This window comes from Suncus etruscus, chromosome 9, assembly GCF_024139225.1.
Source record: "Suncus etruscus isolate mSunEtr1 chromosome 9, mSunEtr1.pri.cur, whole genome shotgun sequence".
Classification (NCBI taxonomy): Eukaryota; Metazoa; Chordata; class Mammalia; order Eulipotyphla; family Soricidae; genus Suncus; species Suncus etruscus.
Genome location: NC_064856.1, coordinates 109,099,923 through 109,127,816, shown reverse-complemented (window position 1 = coordinate 109,127,816; position 27,894 = coordinate 109,099,923). Strand labels below are relative to the sequence as shown.

At 53.9% G+C, this 27,894-nt stretch overlaps 1 protein-coding gene across 1 annotated transcript; it reads right to left on the bottom strand.

Annotated features, from left to right (window-relative positions):
- On the bottom strand, positions 1 to 27,894 carry POLA2 (DNA polymerase alpha 2, accessory subunit). Its single transcript, XM_049780151.1, has 18 exons — positions 27,728 to 27,894; positions 24,232 to 24,353; positions 23,428 to 23,519; positions 22,465 to 22,522; positions 18,220 to 18,326; positions 14,930 to 15,123; positions 14,356 to 14,444; positions 12,709 to 12,864; positions 12,086 to 12,148; positions 10,863 to 10,905; positions 5,981 to 6,105; positions 5,151 to 5,189; positions 4,776 to 4,849; positions 2,692 to 2,800; positions 2,487 to 2,593; positions 1,691 to 1,750; positions 1,466 to 1,592; positions 1 to 787 (listed from the first exon to the last, which is right to left on the bottom strand). Exons 1-18 carry the CDS (start codon positions 27,804 to 27,806, stop codon positions 635 to 637), a joined length of 1,797 nt encoding a protein of 598 aa, XP_049636108.1. The 5' UTR covers positions 27,807 to 27,894; the 3' UTR covers positions 1 to 634.

Genomic DNA, 27,894 nt, shown 5'->3' with positions numbered 1-27,894 from the left:
TTTCTGTGCAGCAGAGATTCACCCAGTTCTCTTATCTGACCATCTGTGGCCCAGATCCAAGCTGAAAGCTCACCCAGCACCCCTCCCCCAATTGTTTTTCTCCCCCAGCCTGGGATGCAGGGCAAAGGGTCCTGGGCTCCGTGCAGCCGGCTCTAGCCCAGTTCTGCGGAGCAGCCCCTGCAGCCAGGGAGGCCAGGCTGGGAGCACAGTCAGTAGGAGGCCGGCCGGGAGGCTGGGCACGCAGCCAGGCAAGCAGCGGGAAGACTGGGCCGGACAGCGCAGGCCCCGGGCCAGGGGGTCAAGGAGGCCTTGGTTCTTCGCTCACCACCAGGAAAACCAAAGACCAGAAGAATTAAGACTCAGAAGTTACGCTCGGAACAAATTCTTCTTTTTCCAGAAGTGTTTGAGTCTGACTCACGCGGAAAGTCCAAACTTTCTAGACTTTTCTCAGCAGGCTGCCCTGCAGCCAGTTTGCTCCGGACTCTGTGTGTCCGTGAAGAAAACAGGAAAGTTCAGCCTGGAATTGGGGTGCAGTTACTCCTCAGTCCTTTGTCTCCCCTGTGCCTCTTGCAGCTGGGACCTTGTCCCAGGGCATCCTGGACTCTGGAGGTGGCCTTGGTGGCAGTGCTGGGCCTCAGATCCTGACCACCTGGGCCGAGACACAGGGGCTGCGCCTTTGCTGCCCAGGCCCGGCCTCCTGCCTCCGGAGGTAGAGTCGGCTGAAGGTGCCCCCAACCTGCCCTTTGGTGAGGCGCCCAGGGTTCACACACACACAGCCAAGGACGTCCTAGAGAGGGAAAGGGGACGGGAAATGGTCACTCCTGGCTCAGCCCAGGGTGCAGGCGACCAAGCCAATTTGGCTCCCACAGATCTGGGTGTCAGGAGGCCCCACCGCAACCCAGAGGAAAGGGATTATTGAGAAATTCAGAATTACTGAGTCTCAGGAAGAGATCTAAGAACTTGCCCCAAACTTGGGTACAGACGTGTTTTTTGTTTTTCAATGTGAAAGACAATTTGCCTGTTCTATTTAAAAGGAAAAAACTGAGGCTAGAGCAAGAGCACAGCAGGTAGGGCGTTTGCCTTGACCTGAGTTTGATCCCTGGAATCCCATATGGTCTTCCCAGCCTGCTAGGACTAATTTCGAAGCACAGAGCCAGGAGTAACCCCTGAGCAAAGCCGGTGTGGCCCCCAAACCAAACCAAACCAAACCAAACTTCCTTTGGGCCACTTCAAGCCACCCAGGGGGGTTTCCACGAACTTCAGGCCAGCACTCTGCTCTACTGCACCCCAGGCTGCCCCATCCACTCACGCCAGGACTCAGGTTTTGGGAGGGACAGTTGGTGGCAACTGTGTGCATGGCCTGAGGACTACTGGGATGCTGGGAGTAGGTTTTATGTGAGCCCTGACTCCAGACTGGGGGTATTGGCGGTGCAGGGCAGGGGACAGACAAGTTGAGCAGACCCACCTTCACAAAGTATCTCAGCTCAGACGGGACAATGAGCACGTCGGGGGTGAGTGGCAGCTGTGCAAAGGTGTAGAAATGCTCCAAGTCCAAGGGCACATCTTCCTGCGGCGGGTACAGTGGATAGTAGCTGGAGGCGGAGACACAGTTACACAGATGTCGGGTGCTCTTAGCCCCTGCTGGAGGACCCCCTTCACACCCCATCCCCAAGCCTAGCTGTGCACTCACCTCCTCTGGGTCAGGATATGCTTGAGAATCCGAGTGAATTTGTCCGAGGGGCTGGAAGCTCTGGAAGAAGGCCCAGGAGTGGCTAAATAAAGGGGCTCTGGGCAAGGCCCTCCCAGCTCCTGGTCCTGTCCATCCAACATACCACCCAGCCCTCGCTCTTCCCTCCTCTGGCACAGCCATCAAGGGCAAGAGAGGCTCAGCCTCTGGTGTGGGCCAATGACGAAAGCTTCAAGAACCAGGAAAATCTTTGGTCTTGCTTTTGGGTCACGCCTTGCAGTGCTGGGGGTTCCCCAAGTGTAGGGTTGGGGGGGGGCAAGGACCGCTGTTCTGGGGAGTAGTCCCAGGGAACTCCCCTCAGGCAACTGAAAGGGCCCCCCTCAAATCGCACCATCTGTCCCCACAGAGCTGAGGAATCAGATACGGGCTGGGGCAGGGCCCAACAGGCATCTGCGGTGAGCCAGGCCAAGGGTGGCCGCTAGCCAGCGCTGGATTACGCAAGAACAAGCGAAGCTGGGGGCCTGGCGAGGGCAGTTCATGGTTGGGGTGACCCAGGCACCCCAGAGCGCAGCCAGCTGGGACACACCTATCTTGCTCCATAGGATGGCGTCACGATGCTTCCCCGCAGCTAGCCTGGGAGGAACCACAGGGCCCGGAACCCACAACCACCAGATTCGGTTCCTCTAAGCATAGGTAGGACACCTAGGGAACCTCTCAGGGACACCAGGGAGGACAGCCAAGGTGACCCACAGGGCGAAATCTTCTGTGGAGACAGGCTCTGCCCAGGCCCCCAGCGTACCTGCTGATCTCCTCGGCACCCACATGGAAGAGCACGTCGGTGGACGTCAGGCCCAGTGTCACGCTGCCCAGGCCCAGCGTGCAGGGCTCAGGCACGAAGTGCACACGCTGCAATGAGAGGGGCCACCCGCCATCCAGATGCTGAGTCCCCGAGAGCAGGGGAACCCTGGCCCGCCCACCCGGCCTGGGACCTTGGCACCCCTGACCTTCCTGTCCTGGGGGGGCAGGTCCGGGCAGGTGAACGGTGGCTGCGGGTACAGAGGCTCATGGTGTGCGTCTCTGAGTGATGGGACGAAGACCAGGCAGGAGCCTGAGCTGTGGGAAAGAGGGGGCAGACATTAGTGTCCAGTGCTAGAGAACTGGGTGCTGCCCCCCAGGGTGCCCATGAACAGCTACATCAGGGGTATGGGCGCTGTTTCCTGCCTATAGCGCTGCGCTGTCGCCAGTCATGCTGTGAGAAGGATCTAGAACTTCCCAGGAAGGGATTGGACCAAGACCCCAACCCATGGAAGCTGGGCATATGTTGACTGGGGTGCCACCCAGAGACCCCCCCACAAGCAAGCTCGCTCTCTGGTTCTGATTTGAGGGGATGGGGCAGAACGCCAGGAACAGTGCTGACAAGGCTTCTTCTCTGCAGTCCCCTATCTTCACATGGCTCAGAAGGTTCAGGGATGTCCCAACAGAGGGCAGAGTCCCTAACCACATCAATGCTGCTTCCCTGGTCCAGCATGGGGATTCTTGGGGTCTCTTCTCTAAGCCCAGGGATTCCCCCCAGCTGTGGGGGGCAGATGCAGACCCTCCTGCCTCAGAGGGGCTGCCCCTACCCTGTCCCCTCAGAGGCAGGTGCTGGCTACTGTCCTGACATTTGTCTGCAACACCCGTTGAGGGTGTGAACAAAATTCCTGCCACCAGAACCTGAGGTTAGTAGGGGTGCCTGGGTGTGGCAGGCAGGTGCCAACAGGATGGGGGTGAGAGATGGGAGGGCCCACTGTCTCAGTTGCGAGGGCCGCTGAGAGTGGAGGTGGGAGGGCTTCGAGGCAGGCCGGGGAGGAGAGCACCAGGCCCGCCTGTTCGCCAGAGAATTCCAGCTATGCCCACTGCGTGCCAACTTCGCAGGGCAGTTCGCCCTCTGCTCCAGCCTGCATGGGACTGGACTGTAACGGCTTTCCTGAGGAGGGGGGTCCCTCCTGCAGAAGGGGGTGCTCCTGCAGCGGAGGCTCAGGACGAGTAAGCGTCCCAGCATGAAGGAGGTGCCCGTACCCACAGACCCCAGATGAAAGTGCCTGGCGGTGCCGGGCCGCTTGCCCTCACCCCGACAATGCCCGCTTTGTTCTTCTACTCGTCTGTTGTCAGTACCACATCGGGGGAGGCACCAAAACAACCTTCTTGTGGGGGGGTGCCCAGCCTGCACTGGGACAGCCACCGCCTAGGGAGCCCCTGCATGTGATGGGGTGAGGGGACACAGCCCAACTGTTGTTTTTTTTTGGGGGGGCGGTATTTCTCCCTTTGGGTCTCGCTGGGATAAGTCCTCACTTGAGGGACGATGCACAACCCTAGCACAGGTTGTCATGGTAGGGCCCTGGGCCCTGAGACCGGAGGCGGCAGAGGGTCCTATTACCACTAATCAAGCCTGAGATCAGTTCTCACAGCAGCAGGTGGAAGCGCATTTAAAAACCACCTTTGTTGCATGCCTCTAGGAAAACCTTGGCCTGGAGAATGCAGGGCTCTGAGCCCACTCGGGAGAAGCGCCATTGCCCGCACCAAGTGCTCCCAGGCCTGGTCATGGAGGAACAGAGTCCCGAGGTAGGGATGGTTGCTGCAGCCCTGGAGGAGGGTTTGGAGATGAGAATGGCGGCCTTGGCTGAGGAGGAGCAGTTGCCCGGAGGTGAGGAAGGCCTCACCCCCTGAACCAACTGGCCTCTCCAATTAGACCCTCATCTGTGACAAAGACTAAGATGGTTTCTCCTGGCTGTGGACCCAACTCAGTGATGGCCACTCATGGGGGGAAGCACTGGCTCAGTGGCAGGGCCTGAGCTCACCCCCAAACACCTTGCCCAGTGACATGTCAGGGGCCCCTACGACTTTGTTGGGGAAGCCGAGAGACGCAGCGATGGAGCCGCTCCTGTCCGTGCAGCCTCGGCATGTCCAGCGTGTTTATCTCGTGTGGACCAAGAGTCTGGGTCCCACTGACCAGGGAGTTCAAGGGGACCTGTGGGACCACGATGGCCAGGGGGGCAGCTGTCTCGGCAGCGCTGGGGTTAGGAAGGTCCCACCCGGCCTGGGGCCTGACCTGCGAGTCCCTTCCACAATGGTCCGGAGACACTGTCTGAAGATGTCCTCAAAGGGACTGGTCAGCAGGCAGTTCTGTGAGGAAAGGAGAGAGATGGGAGGACAGATGGGGTTGGGCCCCGCTACCACACACATCAGGGGCTGCGCGTGCGGTGGTGGGATGGAGGGCTGGGAGAGCTCCAAGAGCAGGTCTGTGGATGGAAAGAAGATTCTGGAGCACAGCCTGCAGCCGCTGGCGCTGAAGGCAGACAAATAACCTGCCTGCTAAGGGTTGAGGGTCGCCTGGGGTTGTTCCGGGTGTGGAGAAACACCCAAAGGTGCTCAGAGGGAGCCAAGACTGCCAGAACCCCCATGCCTGGCTGGCCCAGCTACTCACCTCCACCTGCTCATGCTTTGCATCCAGGAAGGGTCCAAACTGCCCAGGTCGGGGTACAGGGAGATAGAAAAAAGGAATGAGAAAACAGGTCAGGACTTGGCCATCACCGGGTGCTGCCCGGTCTCTGTAGATATGAGGTGGGCATTTCTCAAGCTGGCCCTACAGCCCTGGGATTCCCCAAACAGTCCGGCAGGGTCACAGGTATCAATGAAATGCAGAAACATGTGATGGGGGACCAGTGTGAAGTAGAGATTGCAGGCCAAGGACTGCCTATGTGGACTAACCCAAGCACAGAGGCTGGGAACCAAGCCTTGCTTCACGCAGGCCACCATGGGGCCAATTTCCAGCATCCTGTATGGTCTGAGCCGTGCTGGAGGTAGCCCACTCCCCAAATAACATGAGGGGCCAGAGCAATAGCACAGTGGGTAGAACATTTGCCTCGAGGGAGGCCAACCCAGCATCCCATATGGTCCCCGAGGCTGCCAGGAGAGATTCTTGAGCACAAAGCCAAGGAGTAAGCCCTGAGGGCCAGGGGTGTGACCCAAAATAAAAATCAAAACTGAAAGGGAAAGAAAACACTCTTTAGTCATCCTTACTATGTGATAGATGGCCTTTAAATAAATGTATCTGAAAAAAAATGCCATTTCAGGTCTGGGGTGTATCTCAAGTAAGCCCACCCCCAGCACCACATGGACCCCAGCAGTGCCATGCACGGCCCCACAACAGAGACAGATGGACACTTCCTGACGTGCTCCCTATAAGCTCAGAACTGCCTGAGCCCTTCTTTGTGGCCCTTGGCCACCCTAGCAACAGCCCCTGGCCCCTCGTACCAAGATGCAGACATCTGGCTGGTCGTGGTTGATGATGGTGATGAGGTCGAGCAGGGGGTCATAGGTGATGCTGTCGGACGTGGTGAAGGGCCCGCAGGCCACCAGGACCATGGTCTGCTCCAAGTCTAGGGACAGCAAGCCAGGTTGGGGGGTGGTGGAGGAAGAAAGGACAGTCAGGGGGAAGAGCTCAAGGACACTGAGCCTTTCCTGTGCCCTGGCCAGCAGGACACACCCAAACTCAGAATCTACGCCTGGGAGCGTCTACGTGTGCTTTTCTGCATGCATGCATGGGACAAAGTGGCAGGGGCATCGCCAGCAGTGTTTGTGGGGTGTACACTGACAGCATGAAGGGGCGAGATGACCGAAGAGACCTGCCTGTGGATTCCATTCAATCCTGAGCATCTCACCACTCCTGGCGGTGCTGGGGGACCACTCGTGTTGCTGGAGATGCAATCTGCTCTGCCACGTACGAGGCAAATTCCCTATCCACCTGCTCCAGCCCTCTCCCTCACTTTGGTCAGTTTATTTTTAGTGTTTGGGTCACACCTGGCAGTGCTCAGGTGTAATAACTTTTTTTTGTGGGGGAGTACACCTAGTGACGCTCAGGGGTTACTCCTGGCTATGCGCTCAGAAATCACTCCTAGCTTGGGGGACCATATGGGACACCTGGGGATCCAACCAAGGTCCCTCCTAGGTCAGGCACAGGCAAGGCAAATAAATGCTCTACTGTAGGGCCACAGCTCTGGCCCCGTCCTATAACTGGTTGTGTGCTCAGGGCTGACTCCTGGTGGTGCTTAGGAGTCCATCAGGCTTGCTGAGGACTGAACTTGGGTTTACAAAATATTTGCCTTAAGCACCTTTTTTCGGCTCTACTTCCTTATTGGTCATTTTCAGCCTCACCAGCCCCAAAAGTATCCAACCTAATAAGTACCAGGATGGCTAATAAGTACCAGTAGAGAGGAGACTTACACGGGCACTGTCCTAATGTCCCCCTAATGTGCATCCAGACAGATGGCAGGAGAGCAGGGACCCCAAACACATGGTTAGAGATTAAGGGGATGGGGAGGTAGCCTCTGGGGTACAGCTCTTAAGAGGTTCAGTAGCAGGTCATGGAGCAGCAAGTCCAGTGAGGGGACCTAGGGGACAATGTCCCAGCTGCAGACTTGGACTAGGGGATTGTATGCTGGTATAGGGTCGGGTTCGAGAAGTCAAGGGAAAGCAGAAATCTCAGGGTCCCACACCAGACTGGTCTTGATCTGAGATGGAGCCATTGTGTGGGGGATCCAGACACACCCTTAACCCTTTTATTCTTGGTTTCTGGGCCACATCCGTAGGTGCTCTAGCTCTGTGCTCAGAGATCACTCCAGGGGATGGAATGCAAGGCAAATGTCCTCCCTGCTGGACTATCGCTCTGACCAGTTACTTGAACTTCATGATAAGCTTCTTTTTTTTTTTTTTTTTTTTTTTTTTTGGTTTTTGGGCCACACCCGTTTGACGCTCAGGGGTTACTCCTGGCTATGTGCTCAGAAATCGCCCCTGGCTTGGGGGGACCATATGGGACGCCGGGGGATCGAACCGCGGTCCTTCCTTGGCTAGCGCTTGCAAGGCAGACACCTTACCTCCAGCGCCACCTACCCGGCCCATGATAAGCTTCTTTTTTTTTTTTTTTTGGTTTTTGGGCCACACCCTGTGACGCTCAGGGGTTACTCCTGGCTATGCGCTCAGAAGTTGCTCCTGGCTTCTTGGGGGACCATATGGGACGCCGGGGGATCGAACCGCGGTCCGTCCTAGGCTAGCGCAGGCAAGGCAGGCACCTTACCTCCAGCGCCACCGCCCGGCCCCCATGATAAGCTTCTTAAGTGTTAAGAGTTTTATATGCAAGTACAATTCTCTCTCTCTCTCTCTTTTTTTTTTTTTTTGGTTTTTGGGCCACACCCAGCGGTGCTCAGGGGTTACTCCTGGCTGTCTGCTCAGAAATAGCTCCTGGCAGGCACGGGGGACCATATGGGACACCGGGATTAGAACCAATTACCTTTGGTCCTGGATCGGCTGCTTGCAAGGCAAACACCGCTGTGCTCTCTCTCCGGGCCCGCAAGTACAATTCTCAAAAAACGAGGCACTCAGGTAAAGTCAACCCACTCTTGTACTAACAAACTCTCCAAGGGCAAGAAAACACCACCTCGAGGAAAGCACCCCATGCTGGTTCTGAGCCAGTAATTACTTCCTGAGTTTCCCCTTTTCAGCTTCTGAACAAATTTTTTATTTTCTATACATACTCCATACAGAATATGAACAAGAAAACAATCTCTTTTCTTTCCTCTGAGTTTCTGTAGCTCATGACCACCCTGATTCCCAACTTCACACAACTGGGCCCCAGCCCCAGGGCTGCTGTGACGTCACATGTGGACAGCTAAATCAACAGCCCCATTCTGCAGCTGGGGTCAGGGGTCCTACAATCAAGGCACTGGCAATTTCGTGGCCCATTTCCTGCCTTTCCCAGCTGCCCGGGGTCGCCCTGCCCCCGGCCCAGGTGCCTTTCCTTCAGGCTTTAAAGCTAAAGCCTGACTTTCAGGGGTGGCCTGTCTGTCCATCTATGCTCACAAAGGGCAGGGCTGACCACGGGCTCATTTGCCTCCACCGCCGAAATCTTAGGCCCATCACACGTTGGCCGGACATAGTCAAAGCTCATAAGCCCTGGACTCAGCTAGGGGCTGGGACTGACCCACTTCTCAGAGAAACTTCTTTTTTTTAAGTTGAGGGGCCAGAGAGATAGCACAGCGATAGGGCGTTTGCCTTGCAGGAGGCCAACCTCGGACAGACTCTGGTTCGATTCCCGGCATCCCATATGGTCCCCTGAGCCTGCCAGGAGCAATTTCTTTCTTTCTTTTTTTTTTTTTTTTTGGGCCACAACCATTTGATGCTCAGGGGTTACTCCAGGCTAAGCGCTCAGAAATTGCCCCTGGCTTGGGGGGACCATATGGGACGCCGGGGATCGAACCTCGGTCCTTCCCTGGCTAGCGCTTGCAAGGCAGACACCTTACCTTTAGCGCCACCTCACCGGCCCTAGCCAGGAGCAATTTCTTTTTTTTTGTTTTGTTTTTTAGGTCACACCCGGCAGTGCTCAAGGGTTATTCCTGGCTCCATGCTCAGAAATTGCTCCTGGAGGGCCCGGAGAGATAGCACAGTGGCATTTGCCTTGCAAGCATCCGATCTAGGACCAAATGTGGTTGATTCGAATCCCCGGTGTCCCATATGGTCCCCCGTGCCTACCAGGAGCTATTTCTGAGCAGACAGCCAGGAGTAACCCCTGAGCACTGCCGGGTGTGACCCAAAAACAAACAAACAAACAAAAACAAAAACAAAAAAAAAAAAAGAAATTGCTCCTGGAGATAGCACAGTGGCATTTGCCTTGCAAGCAGCAGATCCAGCACCAAAGGTTGTTGGTTCGAATCCCGGTGTCCCATATGGTCCCCCGTGCCTGCCAGGAGCTATTTCTGAGCAGACAGCCAGGAGTAACCCCTGAGCACCTCCGGGTGTGGGCCAAAAAACCAAACCAAACCAAAACAAAACAAAACAGAAATTGCTCCTGGCAAGCACGGGAGACCATGTGGGACTCCGTGATTCGATCGGATGACCTTCTGCATGAAAGGCAAACACCTTACCTCCATGCTATCTCTCCGGCCCCAGGAGCAATTTCTGAGTGCAGAGCCAAGAGTAACCCAAGTGCCGTCCCAAAAACCAAAACCAAAAAGATCTGGGTTGGCAGGGTTCAAAGCAAAACCTACCCCCACCCCACCCCCCTACTGCTTTGGGCTATTGCTCCACATGATGGGAGAAGTAGAAGATTCAGGTGGGTCGACAAGGGACAGAGTTGGGGGAGGTGGGGAGGTGGAAGGAATAAGATATTGGATGGGCCCCGAAATGTCTCAGCTGGGTTCCCCTCAAAAAAGTATTAGCTTCTTACAAAAGCATCCCATCACACCACAAAGGATTCCCTGCTTGATGGGTCCAGGCACGAACCCTAACCTTTGCTCCCAATCTGGGTCATTCCCTAGGAATGACTTCTGCATAGCTGATGGGCGGGGTGCGGTGGACTGTGTCCCTCCATCCCGCAGCCTCCTTCCCCTCCCCCAACATGCCAGGGATGCTCTGAAGCAGTGTTCACAGACGCCTTTCTCTTTTCCAGGTTGCTTATCTCGCTTGGCTCTAGGCGGTCTCAGATACTCATCTAGTTTCTCGGCAAATTGAGTCCTTTGTAGTGGCCATAATTGGAGGCGGCAGAGCCAGGACAGTGGGTAAACCTGGCACCTGCATGCCGCACCTCACCTACAACAGACCCTACATCTGGATGGCACCGGTCTTCCCACTAACGCCCCCATCTTAGAACCCAATCCAGGACACCACTTAGAAAGTGTCTGGTGACAATTGACCAAAGTGATAGTACAGTGGGAGGGAGTGCAGAGCCAGATTCGATCCTCGGCATCCCGTAGGGTCCCCTGAGCCAGCCAGGAGGGATTCCTGAGCGCAGAGCCAGAAGTAACCAACCTGTGAACATCGCAAGGTGTGGCCCAGGAAAAAACAAAGGGAACTTCTTTGTTCAGGGGTTGGAGAGAGAGAAAACAACTGGTAGGGTGTGGCCCCAAAACAAAAACAAACAAAACAAACTAACAAACAAACAATAAATCCTTTGGTTAAACATTAGACCCTGAGGCTGTGCCTGGGTGCTCAGGAGCAGCAGATAATGGAACAAATTACCAAAGCTCAGCCCCATAGGTCTGTGGGTCCTCCCTGCCGGGTGCTCAGGCAGGTACACCTTCTGGGAGATCTGAAGGGGTGTAGGGGACCCGCGTCCACTCCTCTGCGTGGGTGAACCAGAACTCACCTCCTCCTTCTGCAGTGGGCTGATAAAACGGGAGAGGCACACCCTGAAAATCAGGACAAAAGGTAAACTAAGGGAGAGGCCCAGCGTGGCGTTTGCTAAGTAGGGAGGCATCTGTGCTGCACTGGGGTGAAGGGTGCTATCTTGGGGAGCCCATGGGACTGAAAGTGCCTGCTCAGGGAAGGGCTGGAGAGAGCAGGAGTGAAGTCCTGACTGCAGCCAAACCCTGTTTAACCCCTGGCACCTAAGGGTGGCCTGAACCACCTTGAGAGTCAACCTTGAGAGTTCCTACAGCCTCAGGCCCTTCAGAACTTCTGGTCTCGTCTGCCCGTTCCCACCATCCAAAACCACCCAAATGCCCAGGTCAAGAAAGCTTGAGACTCAGCTCCAAACGCTCAGTGGCAGAGGGTGGGACAGAGGTGCCTGATGTCTCAGCACCCCTCTGAGCTGGGCTATGGGGGCCTGTCGCTTCCCTACAGGTGGTTTTGTGTAGCACCCCCTCCCTGCACGGGCTAAACCTGACCAGCTGGCTGAGGTTGCTCTGGCTGGGCCGGGCTGTTACCGCACACCCTGCCGGCTCCCACTTCTCTGCAGCGTGCCCAGAAACCAACAAAAAGGTCCTTAAGTGGGGCTGGGAAAACTGGGGCAACAGCCTTTTCCCCAAAGCACAGTGACCAAACCCAGTGCAGAATCAACCTCGCAAATGTGAGGCATCTCCGGCAGGGCAGGATGCATTGGCGCTGCCTTTTTCCTTTTCTTTTCTTTTCTTCCTTCCTTCTTTCCTTCCCTCCTCTCTCTCTCTCTCTCTCTCTCTCTCTCTCTGTCTCTCTCTCTCTCTCTCTCTGTCTGTCTCTCTCTCTCTCTCTCTCTCTCTCTCTCTCTCTCTCTCTCTCCCCTCCCTCCCTCCATCTCTCTCTCTATCTCTGTCTCTCCATCTCTCTCTCTATCTCTGTCTCTCCATCTCTCTCTCTATCTCTCTGGTTTTTGGTCATACATCCAGCTTCGCTCGGGGGTTACTCCTGGCTCTATGCTCAGAAATCGCTCCTGGCAGGCTCGGGGGACCATATGGGATGCCGGGATTTGAACCACTGACCTTCTGCAGACAAGTCAAACTCTTTACCTCCATGCTATCTCTCCGGCCTGGAGCTGCCTTTTTCTATAAAGGGGCATGAGTGGGAGGAGCCTCAGAATCCTGCAGCTGAACAGGAGGGGGGACCCTGCTGTACCTCGTAGAGTTTGGTCGCCACAAACTTCGTGCCAGTGGAGTTGATACCATCCATCGCGACAATCTGCAAGCCAGGAAGCCAAACAGATACTGAAGGAGTAGCCGGACCAGAGATTTGTGCCCCAAACACAAAGCAGCCAGGCCAGGGCATGTGCCTCTTTTATTTTATTTATTTATTTATTTTTGTTTTTTTGGGGTCACGCCCAGTGACACTCAGATGTTACTACTGGCTATGCTCTCAGAAATCGCTCCTGGCTTGGGGAATCATATGGGATGGTGGGAATCAAACTCAGGTCTGTCCTGGGTCCACTGCGTGCAAGGCAAACACCCTACCGCTGTGTTATTGTGTCCCCTTTTTGGCCCCAACACCCCTCACCCCCAGAAAAGCCTTCTCCAGCTGCTGTCACCCGGAACTGCAAACACGAAGGATTTCCCAGCACACTAGTTAAGGAGGAGCAGAAACAATTCTGCTCTGGGCCGATGACCTAATTTTTACAATGACCATATGAGGTCAGTACAGTGACTTCCGTTTTCCTGTCAGGTGGGACACCAGCTCAGAGATCTGAGGACCCCCCCTGTGCTCCCCGCAGCCTCAGCCCCCACCCAAGGGCCCACCCACCTCACCTGGCCGGGGAACAGGGAAAAGTCTTGAAGCTCTGATAAATCCACAGGAACTCGAGCGCCGGAGGAATGTTCTCGGTCTCCCTCCAGGATCACCGACTTGACGTTCAGTTTCCCGTTGCTGTCGCAGCCGATCTGCCCCAGCAGAGTGACAGGCTCCTTTGGGGGCAAGGGGGAGTGCACATGTCAGTCTCAGGGCGAGGTGCCTGCCTGCCAAGTGACTCCCAGCACCAGACAGTCCCTGGAGGAAGCCCCGAGCTTGCTGGCATAGTACCCTATGCCCCCCCCCAAAGTACCAGTTTTTGGGATGGGAACTCTAAGGGTGAACAGCAAAGGAAACCCAAAATCACACACTTCTGGGGCTGGAGGGAGAGCACAGTGGGGATGGCATTTGCCTTGCATGTTGCTGACCCAGGTTCAATCCCCGGCATCCCACAGGGTCGCCTAAGTACCACCAGGAATGACCTCTGAGCACTGCCAGTTGTGGCCCCCAAACAAACAAAAGCAACAGAGTAAAAAAAAAAAAAATCACACACTTTCTTGGGGTGTGGCCTTCCCTTGAGATGACCACAATTTCCCTAACTCTTGGGGTGAAGGACTCACCCAGCCCTGCCTGAGCTGGAAATAACTCCCGTGAAGGGGGAACTGATGCTGGGACTCTGTGGGTGTAGGGGAGCAATAGCTCCATTTACTGAGAGAAACCAAGCACTGCCTTAAAGGCTGGTAAATGAACCCAGTCAAGTTTCCGTGCCCCTGTGGGCACCCAGATGCCCAGAAGGGTGGGGCACAGGTTATTATCAAGTGGGCAAAGCCTGGGGTTCGAGTCATGATTGGCTCCAGGGCCATTTCCTTAACGACACACCGACAAGCTGGTGACAGGAAGTCCTTCATTAGATGGAGCTGAAATTTCTCTCCCGGTGCTTCCTCTGGTCCGTTCCCAGCCGAGGGCACACGGAGGAAGTCAAATCTTTCCCCACCAGCTCATGCATCCGCCTTCACCCCACTACTTCCTCCCAACATCCCCCAACACTTCCTTATATGACAGGGTTTTGCATATCTTCCTACTTGCTCATTCTCTGAAAGCAAACCTGGGACAGCTACCTTCAGGGATCTTCTAGAACATGCCTCTCCTTTCTGGAGAAAGCACTGGTACCCAGGCCTGACCAAGCCCTGACAGAGATGCTGTGGGCAGGAGTCGGCCCATAACAACAGAGACCTGACGCGAGAGACTGAGTCACTCTTTCTGGACGTCCTGCCCTTGCTGTGGCCCTGAGAGCTGAGACCAGAATGTTCTGAGTTGTGAGAAATTCCTGCCTCACTACTGAGGGGAACAGGCTTTGCTGTGCCAGGACCCTTTCCAGTATAAAGAAAACGGGTCACAAGATGAGAGCTGGCTCCAGGCTTTGGTTTTGAGGCCACACTTGGCAGTGGCTCAGGGCTTAGGCCTGGCGGGGCTCAGGGGACCTTATGTGGTGCCTGGACTCAAACTTGGGTCAGATACCTTCCAGGTGTACAACCTTCCCAGAGTACTTTCACTTTGGCCCCTGAACTCGGGTTTTTCTTCAGTAGAAGTCAGTTGACCAGACTGCAACAGGATAGATGCTCTGGCCAGAATGAAGACGGGAGCCAAAGTCAGGCGGCCACTCTTACCTGTGCCGGGGCCAGTACGGGTGCAAACTCCTCGATCCTGTAGTGGTCCTTAAGGTCGCTGCCCAGTTCTTCAATTCTGCAGGTCAGGACTGAAATGCCAGGAGGAAAAGTTGTTTCAGACTTTTTGCTTGGCAAATAGCACGTAAGGCAGGCATTGGACAGAAGCAGAGGGGTCCTGACACCCAGCCATGCCCTCTTAGAACCCCAGTCTCTCCTGGGTTGAGTAATAGAGTCCAACCTTCACTGCAGCCACAGAGCAAGTGAAACCATCCCAAAGTAGCTGGGCTCCCAGTCTCTGTCCCCTCCCCTTCACTCTGGTGGGGAGGCCAAGCCCTGTCCAGAGAGCACCTCAAATTCACTGAGCAGCCAGTGCAGAGCCAAGACTAGTCAGGTTCCCCAAAACAAAACATGCCACATGCCCCTCACTGCTGGGCCCCCATAAAAATATTTCACCAGCTCAAACATTCAAAGGCACCCCCCGGAACCTTCCTGATAGCCTCCCAAAGTGTCTACACCCATTAAGCCCTTCCAGACGTTTGATATTCTCCAGATTCCCGAAGGGAAACCAAATCACCTTCCCGAATGTCGGGGAGCTTCTGGAACATGGAGTTGTAGCTGCCCGTGAGAGGCTCTGGGTCCCCCAAGACCTTCAGGCTGATGTTGGCGGCTCCTCCTCTCCCGGACCACGACACTCCCTGGGCCTCACCGAAGGACACCACCACCTCTCCTCGGCTGCTCCTCGAGGCGTATTTCTGAGAAGGGGCAGCGCTGGCGGGAGAGAGTGGAAGGGCCTTCACATGGCGGCCACCCAAGAGGGAGACAGAACAGCTTGCCAGGTTCTTTTGTTTCGGGTTTGGGGGCCACATCCAGGATGCTAAGGGCTCATTCTTGGAGGACCTGAACCCAGGTCAGCTATGTGCAAGGCCAGCCAGCACCTTACTAAGCGAACTATCTCTGACCCACCTTTTTTGTAGTTTAGTTCTTTTTTTTCGTTTCAGGAGGTGTCAACCCAGCGTTGTTCAGGGGTTACTCCTGGCTCTGGGCTCAGAAATCGCTGCCAGGATTCAAACCACTGACCTTCTGCATGCAAGGCAAATGCCTTACCTCCATGCTATCTCTCTGGCCCCAGTTTAGGTTTTTTTTTTGGTTGTGTGTGTGTGTGTGTGTGTGTGTGTGTGTGTGTGTGTGTGTGAATCCATCGGTGTTCAAGGTTTACTCCTGGCTCTGAGCTCAGAAATCACTTCTGGGGGTCGGAGAGATAGCATGGAGGTAAGGCGTTTGCCTTTCATGCAGAAGGACGGTGGTTTGAATCCCAGCATCCCATATGGTCCCCTGTGTCTGCCAGGGGTGATTTCTGAACATAGAGCCAGGAGTAAAACCCCTGAGCACTACTGGTATGACCCAAAAACCAAAAACCAAAGAAAAAAGAAAAAGAAATCACTTCTGCCCTGGTTCAGTTATATTTTTTTGTTTTGTGTGTGTGTGTGTGTGTGTGTGTGTGTGTGAATCCATTGGTGTTCAAGGTTTAACTCTAACTCCTGGCTCTGAGCTCAGAAATCACTCCTGGCAAGCTCGGGGCACCATATAGGATGCTGGGAATCGAACCCGGGTCGGTCTTGGGTCAGCAGTGTGCAAGGCCTACCGCTGTGCTATCTCTGGCCTGTGGTTTAGTGTTTTTACCATCATACTTGGCAGTGCTTGGTCTCCTGGTGGTTTCCAAGAGAACCATGTGATGCCAGCTTTGGAACTGGGGTCTGCTACATGCTAGGCGAGTGCCTTCCCCGTTATACTACCTCTCTGGCCCCTAATTATTGTTTTTTGTTTTTGTTTTTGTTTTTTTATTTTGGGGCCACACCCGGCAGTTTAGGAGTTATTCCTGGCTCTGTGTGCAGGAATTACTCCTGGCAGGCTCCGAGGATCCTATGGGATATGGGGATTGAACACAGCCCTCCCTGCTGTGCTATCTGACTTTCTTGGGGGATGGGGAGGCAACGCTAGGAACTGAACCCAGGGCCTCCCAGAGAGCAGCTTTTGAAGGCGAGGATTAGAGAAGCCATAAACTGGCCTCAGAATTTATGAATCTAATCAGCTTAATGGGGTTGGACATCCCGGGACCTCTGAGGAATGTCAGGAATGAGCGGCCTCGGGAGCCGCCTGTGGAATCCCAGCGCTGTGTGGAGAAGCCTGGAGATGAGGCGGTTGATCAGACGCTGCTGGTCGGAGACCAAACAGAGCAACAAGCCCCACTTGGAACTGGCTGCGAGAAGGCGCCGTGCGTCTCCCCGGTCTTCTCATTTGGGGGACATTCTTTAGTATTTTGCAACACCATCGGCGCCTGCGACTGTGGGTCAGCTCCAAGTTGCAATGCCAACAAGTATGGTTGACTGTGGGGTTTGAGGCTGGAACCCCAGTAAAAGAGGTAAGCAACTCTGTAGGTGAGCATCCCCAGTCGCTGATCCCCAGACCCCAGGAGGCCCACTTGCTCCAGGGCAGCGATGCTGCAGTGTACTCAGGCCTCTTAGGCCATGAACAGGGCCTGGACAGTGCCGGGGGGCAACCCAACCGACGCACTGAAACCCCAATGCCCAGTTCCGGGGCTCCATGGTCTGCCTGGCCGTGGTGGTTTCCAGAAAACGAGCTCACTCATTATCTCAGGCTCAGAGCTGCTTCAAGCCGAGTAATTTAGAAGCCGCTGTCAGAAATTGCAAAACCAGTTTCTGAGGTCAGCTTTATTAGTGAGCATTAGGAAACGCTGAGGCGGTGGAACTCCGATTTCCCACTACGACGGCCCATCTGACATGCACCCAGGACCCAAGGTCTGTCCCAGGGGGAGGGGCTGCCCACTGCAGGCACACCTACCCGGGCCATGCCATGACCCCAGGTTTCACGGATGCAAATTGTCAATGAAAAAAACTGCTTTCAGAAGCAGTCAAGAGGAGTACCCCAAAAGTCCCAGGAAGAGGGGCCGGAGAGATAGCATGGAGGTAAGGTGTTTGCCTCTCATGCAGAAGGTCATCGGTTCGAATCCCGGCATCCCATATGGTCCCCCGTGCTTGCCAGGAGCGACTTCTGAGCATGGAGCCAGGAGTAACCCCTGAGCACTGCCGGGTGAGACCCAAAAACCAAAAACCAAAAAAAAAAAAAAAAAAAAAAAAAAAAAAAGTCCCAGGAAGAGACCACACAGAGCTCAAGGATCTGGTGGATGGTGCCAGCAAGCAACCCACCACGCTCTCTTCCCACCCATGACAAAGCGATAAAGCCCGAAACTATGCTCGTTGGAGAAGCGACAGGCTGTCAGAATTTTCTGAAACGGAGCTCCCCTGCCCCATGGGACAGCACCCACAGTCTTGCCTCAGCTCCTCTGGAGCCCTCCCTGCAGTGTTCTCCAGTGTCAAGTGTGTCATTTATAGATTTCAGAAAAGCCTACATGAGCTTGGTGGCTCAAACACAAAACGGTGGCGGCAGGTCGGGCTCAGCCCGCAGAGAAGCCTGCATGGACTCCCGGGGACAAGGAAAAAAAAAAAACCCTCAGCAACAAGTTGTAACCTGAGCAAGGAACAATAAACAAGTGACACAATGTTCAGAACAAAGATAACTGCCTCTCTTTTAAAGAAAACAATCACTTCAACCGCAAACACAGGCCAAGGCCCAGGCAAACAGCGGGGGACTCCGTCCGGCCCACTGCGGGCCTCTGCAGAGGCAGGGCAGATTGTTTGCAGTCTGGGGGTATCAGTTCCCAATCAAGGAAATGGGCCCCAGAAAGTGGGTGGAAAGTGAGTTTCCTTAATTGCTGGGAGAAACAGGAATTTTCCATGAAGGTGGGGAGAGGCAGGGGCCACGTGGCTTGTTTCTGGGTTTTCATACCTGGGCGAGAAACTCGATGGCGAGAGGAGCTGCTGGGGGCTTAGGGCAGACGCCCTCCTTTTCGTGATGGGCGTCTCGGGGGTGGTGATAGCTCGCTTCTGAGAGCCCTAGAAACAGAAGGGGGAAACCAAGTCTCAATAAGGAGCTTTTGGCTTATTCCTATGCAGAGGATCAAACCTGGGGTACGGCTAAGCCTCGCCCCAGGGCCTCTCCACCCTGTTGGCACCAATGCCAATTAAACGCTCAGTTCTTCAGGGAGAAAAGGGGACCAAGATGAGGGGGGCACCTCTCGCCCAACAGAATGAACCCAAGATTTACAGGAACCCCTTATTTTGCAGGCCACTCGGGTACGAGTCCGTGGTCCTAGACAGTTCCCAGCAGCAGGCAGGCCTGCCAGGTCTTTCTACACACACGTTCTTTGCCCTGTTGGATGCTGCTTTAGGGCAGAGGTGAGATTTTTTTCGAGACAGGAGGGGACCCCTGGCATCCTTGACCAAGTCTACTATGCATTTTCCTAAGAACCAAAGGGAGGGAGGGCAGTGGGCCCTGACACTGCACAGAAAAACACCTCCCGGCCGGTGACTCCTCAGTCCAAATATGCCCATCACCGAGGATGACGCCCACGGCTCATTTCTCTGTGCACCCCAGTCTGGGATGTCCCCTGACCAGGGCAGGCTGTGGCAGCGCCTCTGCTCGTGGGCGCCTCCTTGTGGCATATTTGAGTTTGACACTAGGATTCCAAAATCTTCGTTCAAAAGCTGGAATTCCACTAGAAAGTGGAGTTTTGAATGGTTCTCCTGTGGGTCCTACCCGGTGATCACACTTGGTCTCCAGAACTCAAGAGTTTAGGGTGCCCGGCAGGGCTACTACACAGGAGAAATGGAGGCAGCTTTTGCTGAGATGTGGCGTCTAGGCGGGGACCGACCTCAGGGAGGAAAAGCTGGAGAAAATTATCATCTCACTGGAGAAAAAGGGCCATTTCCTTATTCCTTCACTATTCCAGGCACCTGGTTCTGCGCCAATGTCCACGAGTGAGTCACTTCGTCTCCATAGGCACACCGGAGTCACTTGTCTTCTTTCCCACAACCTAATTTTCTTTTTGGGCCACACCCAGCCATGCTTAGGGGTTACTCCTGGCTATCTGCTCAGAAATAGCTTCTGGCAGGCATGGGGGACCATATGGGACATTGGGATTCAAACCAACCACCTTAGGTCCTGCATCCGCTGCTTGCAAGGCAAACACCGCTGTGCTATCTCTCCAGCCCCCAACCTAATTTTCTTTTTTGGGGTGCGGGGCTTCCCACAGCCAACTCAGGGACCTGGGATTCAATTCACTGCTTCCTGCCTGGATGGTTCAAGGCTTACACCTTGAGGTGTTTTGGGGGTCACTAACCCACACTGGGTGGTGCTCAGGGACCAAGCAGTGCCAGGCAGGGATTGAACTCAGGGCCTCACCCATGCTAAGCCTGTGCCCCAACCCTTCTGAGTCACCTCCCTAGTCCACCGACGATTTACCTCTAAGCAGTGGGCTTGCTCCACAATGACCCTTCCTTATTTTAAGGTTGGTTGGTTTTTTTTTTTTGGGGGGGGGAGGGCACACCCGATGATGCTCAGAGGTTACTCCTGGCTCTTCACTCAAGAAATCACTCCTGGGACCGGAGAGATAGCATGGAGGAAAGGCGTTTACCTTTCATGCAGAAGGTCATCGGTTCGAATCCTGGCGTCCCATATGGTCCCCCGTGCCTGCCAGGAGTAATTTCTGAGCATGGAGCTAGAAAAAACTCCTGAGCACTGCCAGGTGTGACCCAAAACACACACACACACACACACACACACACAAAGAAATCGCTCCAGGCTTGGGGGACCATATGAGACGCTGTGGGATTGAACTACTGTCCGTCCTAGGCTAGCGTGCTCAAGGCAGACACGCCTTGAGCCCTGCGCCATGGCTCCGGCCCCTCGAGGTGCTCAGGGACCTGATGGGGCTTGGGAGGCTCTATCAGTGGTCCTCAAACTATGGCCCGCAGGCCACATATTGTATTTGTATCTGTTTTGTTTCTTCATTGCAAAATAAGATCTATGCACAGTGCATAAGAATTCGTTCATAAGTTTTGTTTTTATTATAGTCAGACCCTCCAATGGTCTGAGGGATAGTGAACTGGCCCCCTGTTTAAAAAGTTTGAGGACCCCTGCTTGTGCCACTGATCAAACCCACACTACATGTAAGGCAGGCACCCTTCCCATCATTCCAAGGGTCTGGCCCCTTCATCCACTTTGTAGAAAGTTAACTCTGAGGCTGAAGAAAAGCTCCATGGGCTGAAAATATGCTTTACATGCAGGAAGCTTGAGCGGGATCCCCTGAGCATTGCCAGGAATGACCCCCAAGCAGGGAACCAGAGCAGCCCAAAAGCACCACAAGTATGGATCCAAACTGAGATGAAACGAAAAGACTGCTTATGATTAACTTGTAATTAGGATCACACGCTGACTCAGTACCTTGGGGTGCACTTTAAACACTCATGGCCCTGTCTTTAACACTAGGGGGATTTGGGGAACCCCCAAAGGCTTCAAGGGAGCAGAGCCCGTCCCTGCCTGAACATTCACTACTGTTTTCCCAGTGTTTCTCGGAGGATGGCACGTAGTAGCTGCTCACTAAATGAATAAACCCTGATGCTATAGTTTAGGAAGCTTCGTTTTGAGAAGTTAATCTGCCGTGGTCACTAGGTTATTTTTGACTGTGTGCTCCAAAAGCAGTGCTCTTCTGAAGAAACATCCAGCAGGTCTATAGTGGGGTGGGGTGAGGAACAGATAAGCTGTAACACGGATTAAACTTGGGTCTGGGCAAAGAAGGCACACACAAGTCACTTAGGTCTTTCCGTTCCTCCCTTCGGTTTTTAGACCCCTAGCAGTGCTCAGGGGTTACTTTGGAATCTGTGCTCAGCAATCATTCCTTGCAGGCTCAGGGGACCATGTGGGATGCTGGGGACCAAACCTGGGTCAGATGCATGCAAGGCAAATGACTTTCTTGCTGGACTAACTATTGCTGGACTATTGCTCTGGCACATGTTAAATGTTTTATTTATTTATTTTTGGTTTTTGGGCCACACCCGGCGGCACTCAGGGGTTACTCCTGGCTCTATGCTCAGAAATCATTCCTGGCAGGCTCAGGGGACCATATGGGATGCCGAGAATTGAACCTGGTCCATCCCAGGTTGGCCATGTGCCAGGCAAACGCCCTACCGCTGTGCTATCGCTAGGGCTCCAGAAGTTATTTGTTTTGGGACCACACCTGGCAATGCTCAGGGCTTACTCCTGGCTCTAAGTCAAGGGTCACTCTCAGCCATGCTCAGGGGACAACATGTAGTACCAGAGATGAAACCACAGAAGGCTTCCTGCAAGACAAGGTCCTGCCTCCCTGGACTATCTCTCCAGCCCACCACCTAAATCTTTTGATAGAAACCTTGAGTGCAGCTTTCCCCACAATCCACCTCTTTCTTGCAAGGGGCATAACACCAGAATTGGATTATTGATTCTTTTCCTCCAGGTCAGTCAAAACTATGCAACAGCTGATAAGGAGCAATTCTGAAGAAAATCATATCCCATTGCTTGGGGTGCATTCTGGGAAGAAAGCAGGAGGCCTGCATGATCACCCTCTGTAAAAGCATCCACATAGGGGCCGGGAGAATGGGTCAAGAGGCTGGAGCACATGTGTTGCAGGCGGGAACCCCAGGTTTGCTCTCCGGCAACCCAGGGCCCCAACAACATGCAAATGTGGAGACATAGTAGGAAGGGGTTAACTCTCTTCCTCAGCACTTTTTTTTTTTTTTTTTTTTTTGGGCCACACCTGGCTGTCTGCTCAGAAATAGCTCCTGGCAGGCACGGGGGACCATATGGGACACCGGGATTCAAACCAACCACCTTTGGTCCTGGATCGGCTGCAAATGCCGCTGTGCTATCTCTCCAGGCCCATCAGCACTCTTTTTTAACACTATTGATTGATTGATTGATTGGATTTTGGGTCACACCCAAAAGTGCTCGAAGTTACTCCTGGCTCTGTACTCAGAAATTGCCCCTGGCAGGCTGGGGGACCATATGGGATGCTGGGAATCTAACCGGCCAGTTGCATGCAAGACAAACAGCCCTCCACTGTGCTATCTCTCCAGCCCCTTCCTTAGCACTTTCAGTGTGGCGCTAAGGCTGCAGAATCAAGGAACGCTGCCGAATGTCCCCTCCCTGTCCACTCACCTTAGAAGGTGTGGTATAAGCGTTCAGAAGAGTCTCCTCTTCCTCTTCCACTTCGAATCTGAAAAGACTAGCTAAGAAGAAATGTACAGGGGGCAAGGCAATGGAGCACTGCAAGGAGAGAGTCCCAAATGCAGAGCCAGGAGTCTGTCCTGAGCACAGCAGGCGTGGTCCCCAAATGAAAAAATTACAAACCCTCCCCCCAAAAGGAAAATGGCCCACCCAGAGTGATAGTACAGCGAGGAGGATGTTTGCTTTGTACATGACTGATCCAGGTTCAATCATCAGCATCCCATATATCCCATATCCCAAATCTGCCAAAACTAACTTGGAGCACAGAGCCCAGGAGTAATTCCTGAGCACAGCTGGGTGTAACCCTCCCCAAAACAAAAAACAACATAAAAGGGGAAAACAGTATATTTAAACTCCCTATGACTTGCAGTGTGTGTGTGTGTGTGTGTGTGTGTGTGTGTGTGTGTGTGTGTGTGTGTGTGAAAACAGTATATTTAAACTCCCTATGACTTGCAGTGTGTGTGTGTGTGTGTGTGTGTGTGTGTGTGTGTGTGTGTGTGTGTGTGTGTGTGTGTACACACTTCAGAAATTGCTCCTGGCAGGCATGAGGGAACATATGGGATGGTGGGATTTGGGATGGCGGGATTTGAACCACCGTCCGTCCTGGATTGGCTGTGTGCAAGGCAAATGCCTTGCCACTGTGCTACCTCTCCAGCCCTGCCTTTTATATTTTTTAATTGTTTTCATGGGTCACACGTGGCCATGCTCAGGGGTAGGCTTGGGGAGGGGCTATGGTTGGCCATGTCATGTACAAGGCAAATAAATGCCCTGCCCTGTACCGTGTGTACTATCACTACAGCCCCATTTTGGGGGTCCTTAATATTTGCTTTTAAAAACAATTGCAGATCAACCCTGATCTGAACCACATCTGTGGGAACTTGTAGGCAAGGATACAGCTCCTGGATGGAGAAGATGTCGCGTGCCCCCGCATGCCCGCTGTCCTTGGAGGCGGCCTGTCTGGCTTTGGATAACCTTTTGCTCAGAAACTGAGGAAGAAAAGAAGAGTAAAAGGGGAGGTGTTTTCTACCGCCAGGAGGTAAAGACTGGGCATCCCATTTAGAACCCAAGTTTAGGGCCAGAGAGGTAGTAGAGTGGGTAGGGCATTCGCTTTACACAGTCAACCAGGTTTGATCCCCAGCATCCCATTTGGTCCCCTGAGCATCACTAGGAGTGATCTCTGAGCAAAGAACCAGGAATAACCTGACAAGTGACTGCCAGGCACGTGTGGAATCCAAAGCAAGCCAACATACAAAGAAATTACGACCCAAGATAGCAAATGTCTCAAAGAGTTAAGAAGATGCCTGCTAGCCCAGCCGTTTCACAGGTCAGTTCTATGGGTACCAACACTATCTGGGAAAGATCTACCACCTCCTGAGACATTCTGCCTTTCTGACACGAAACGTCCTGGGCTGCTCTTAGGATCCAACTTCATTTTTGTTTTGTTTTTTTTTGGGTCACATTCGGTGACGCTCAGGAGTTACTCCTGGCTCTGCGCTCAGAAACTGCTCCTGGCTCCGGGACCATAGGGGATGCTGGGAATCAAACTGAGGTCCAACCATGTGCGAGCATGGCAAACACCATACCACTGTGCCATCGCTCCGGTCCCAGGACCCCACTGACCCCACTTCTACCTCTCCCCTCTCCCCGAGTGGGCGCAAATGGAGAAGGACTTGCCAGTTCCTTCTGCTTCCTCCTTACCTCATGCTCGAAGGAGCCAAGGATGTCCGTGGTGAGGCCCACTTTCTTGCTGGTGCAGAAGGCTAGCAGCTCGCCCACCATCCCCTCCTCATTCTGCTCATACTGAAGACACAGATCCACCACTGGGGAGGAGAGGTGACAAGTGAGGACCCACTTTCCTTTTCTGCCGCCACCACTCAGAGGGGCAAAGGATCTTCTGGTCTGTCTGTGTGGCAGAACCTCGTCTTCCCCAAGGACAGCTGAGGGGGCCAGCTGAGGGGAACTGAAGTGAAGGAGAGCCAAGGCAGGATTGAGGGAAGAGGTTCAGACCAAGACCCTGAAGGAGGCCGGCCAGAGAGGCCCTGGTATGAAGAATGGGGAGGGAAGGAGAGTGGGTAGAAAGGGTCAAAGGGCCACAGGTTGGGGCCACTGCAGTGACCCCTGTTTGTTCCAGGGCTACCAGAGGGTTTGAGCAGAACAGGATCTGAGGCCCTTCGGGTGGCGGCGGTAGGCAGCCAGTGGGGGCGAGATAATGGGGGTATCCCAGGAACTTTGCTGACTAGCTGGGCTGCTGCTGCAGTCAGAACACAGGGAAAGGGACTACTGGAAAGTTAGCACAGCATTTGCTTTGCATGCAGCCAATCCAGGACAGTTGGTGGTTCGAATCCTGGCATCCCACATGGTCCCCAGAGCCTGCCAGGAGTGATTTCTGAGCAGAGCCAGGAGGAACCTCTGAGTGCCATTGGGTATGACCCAAAAACAAAAACAAGAACACTGAGAAGGTTGTGTCGCTCAAGGGCTACTCCTGGTTGAGCTCAGGGATCCCTCCTGGAAGGATTTAGGACCAGGACAGCGAACCTATGGCACATGTGCCAGTGGTGGCACACGAAGGCCTTGCAGCTGGCACGCGGGAAGGTCTGCAATTAAGATATACGGTGCATGCATAGATACTAAAATCTTGTTATTAAGGTTTAATTGACGTGCTGGTACTTTTGAGGAAATTCTTTGGTTTTGTGCGGCAGTTTGGGCAGCCACACGATGACAGGGATTGAACCCAGGAATCCAGGTTGGCTGCTTTACCAGCATGCTGTCTCACCTCTGTGACCTCTTAGATGTGTTGGGAGGCAGGAAGGAGAGGGGAGGGGGAGCCCTGCTTTCCACTCACAATGTCTGAGATGCCAGTCAGACAAGCAACCTCGAGACCACTGGACCACCTGACCATGCCATCATCTAACCACACCACCATTCTACCATCTCATCATGCCACCATCCATCCATTCAATCATGCCGCTGTCCAACCATCTGACCATCCAACCATCAGACCACACTATGGTCCAACCATCTGACTCCCTGACCATGCCACCATCCAGCCATGTGACCACTTAGCCATGTCACTGTCTAGCCATCTGAACATGCCAATGTCCAACCATTTTGACTGCCCAACCACGTCACCATACAACTATGCCACTGTCCATCCACATGACCTCTGATCATGCCGCCATCCATCTGACCACCTAAGCGTGCAGCCATCCAATCATCTGACCACCTGACTGGGGCCTGTAATGTTAGTAGCGAGATAGATCAGCTACAGATCTGCCAGCATCTGGGTTATGCTACCAGACAGGCCCCTGAAGATAAGGCTGAGTCCAGAGGGCAGCGAGCATGGCAGACACCATGCACCATGGCAGACATGGCACCATGTGACACCGTGTCTCACAGAAAAGGCAGTGACAAGCAGAGCCAACTGTCTACATCCTACCAGAGGAAGACTGAGGCACTGCTGGCATTAGTGGATGAAGGACAACGAGGACTGCTGCAAAAGTCATTTCCATGGAGGTGGGGATGAAACTTATAGAAATGGGCTTATGATGAAGCGGGAGGGCAAGAAGCGACAACCCCCTAAGAAGGTCTGGGGAAACAGGGTGACCTGGAGCATAAGTTTTGTGGAACTCTATCCCCAGGCACTAAATGCTCCTTGGGTCACCACTGGGAGAGACCCCCAAGCACAGAGCAGGTGCAGATCCCCAGCACAGCTAAGGGAGGTCCCCAAGCAAGCAACACAAATCAAGAACCATTTTTGGTGCTGATGGGAAAAGACAGAAAGGAGCAGTGTCTTCAAGGAGGAATGGAGTTTGGGGGTCCAGAGCACGGCTGGTCCTTGCTGGGAATATGATTTATTTAGCCACTGAATCAGGAAGGCAGGTGTCAGGTAGGGGAGAAGAAAGAGTTCCATGTGGGAACTCAGGAAACTTTTCTAATGGGTTCTCTCTCATCAGTCTAAGTCGGAGATTAGTGGAACAGAACTTTGTAGAGGCTGGAAAAGAAGCATCTAGAAAACGTAGCATGAATGACTAGGCAGAGGAAGGACAGTGAGATGGGCAGGAACCCACAAGAAAGGAGGCACAGGCAGAAGTCAAGGGCCACCATGGATAAGAGGGAATTGGGGGTACCTGGCTAGAGTCGACACACCCCACTCTAGCTGTCTGGAGCCAGGCAAAGCCAAGACATTTCTGCCCAGGACCAAAGTACTCATTCTAGCCTCCTCTATGGGGCTAGAGAGATAACACAGCAGGGAAGCATTTGTCTAGCACACATTCCGTTCAGGTTTGCTCCCAGACACCCCTAAACCTAAACACTCAGAGGTACTCTGAGCCTTGTTAGGAGTGATCTCTGTGCACAGAGTCAGGAGCACTGCTGGGTATGGCTACACTCTACCCTCAAAGTCAGAAAGAGAAAGCACCGGGCATGAGTGAGCTGTAAAATGAGTCCAATTCTGAGGGTCACATGTAAAGACCCAAAATAGTCCTACCCAGGGCTGGCGCTAGAGTACAGCAGGGAGGGCACTTACCTTGCATGCAGCCAACGCGGGTTCGATCCCCGGCATCCCATAAGTAATTTGAGCCCAGAGCAGAAGTCACCCTTGAGCATAACTGCCTGTGGACCTGCTCCCCCAAAACATTGCTCGACTCCGGACCTGTCATGCTCATTTTTTTGGTTTGCTCTATGGGCCACAGCCGGCTCAGGGTATTACTCCAGGCAGGCTCATAAGAGGACCCTATGGGATGCTGGGGGTGGAACCAGGTTCACCTGCTTGCAAAGTAAACATCCTCCCGGCTATGCTATCGCTCCAGCCTGGCCTTGAGCAGCGACAGGGAAGGAACTGAAGCTTCTGCTACTTTTCAAGGCCCCAAACAACGTCCAGACCCCAGCTCGCCTGAACGATGCGATTTAAGAGGCTGCCTTCCCATTTTTTTTTTGGTTTTGGGGTCACATCCGGCAGCGCTCAGGGGTTCCTCCTGGCTCCACGCTCAGAAATCGCCCCCTGGCAGGCTTTGGGGGAGATCACATGGGATGCTAGGATTCAAACCACCATCCTTTTGCCTGCCAGGCAAATGCCCTACCTCCGTGCTATCTCTCGGGCCCAAGAGGCTGCCCCCTTAAGCCTTTATTTTCGGGTGGGGGATCCGGGCATTGCCCCACCGGAGCATCCGGAGCTCAGCTCGGAGAAGACACTCACATTTCTCCACCAGGGCCTCGTCGCAGTTGAGGCCGAAGAGCTGCAGCTCCTCCAGCAGTTGCTGGGACGACACGATCATGGTGACACGACCAGGCTACCGAGGCTCCGCCGGTTCGAGCCCAGCCTCGGCCCACCCCAGGGAAATACTTAAAAGCAAACAATTCTGG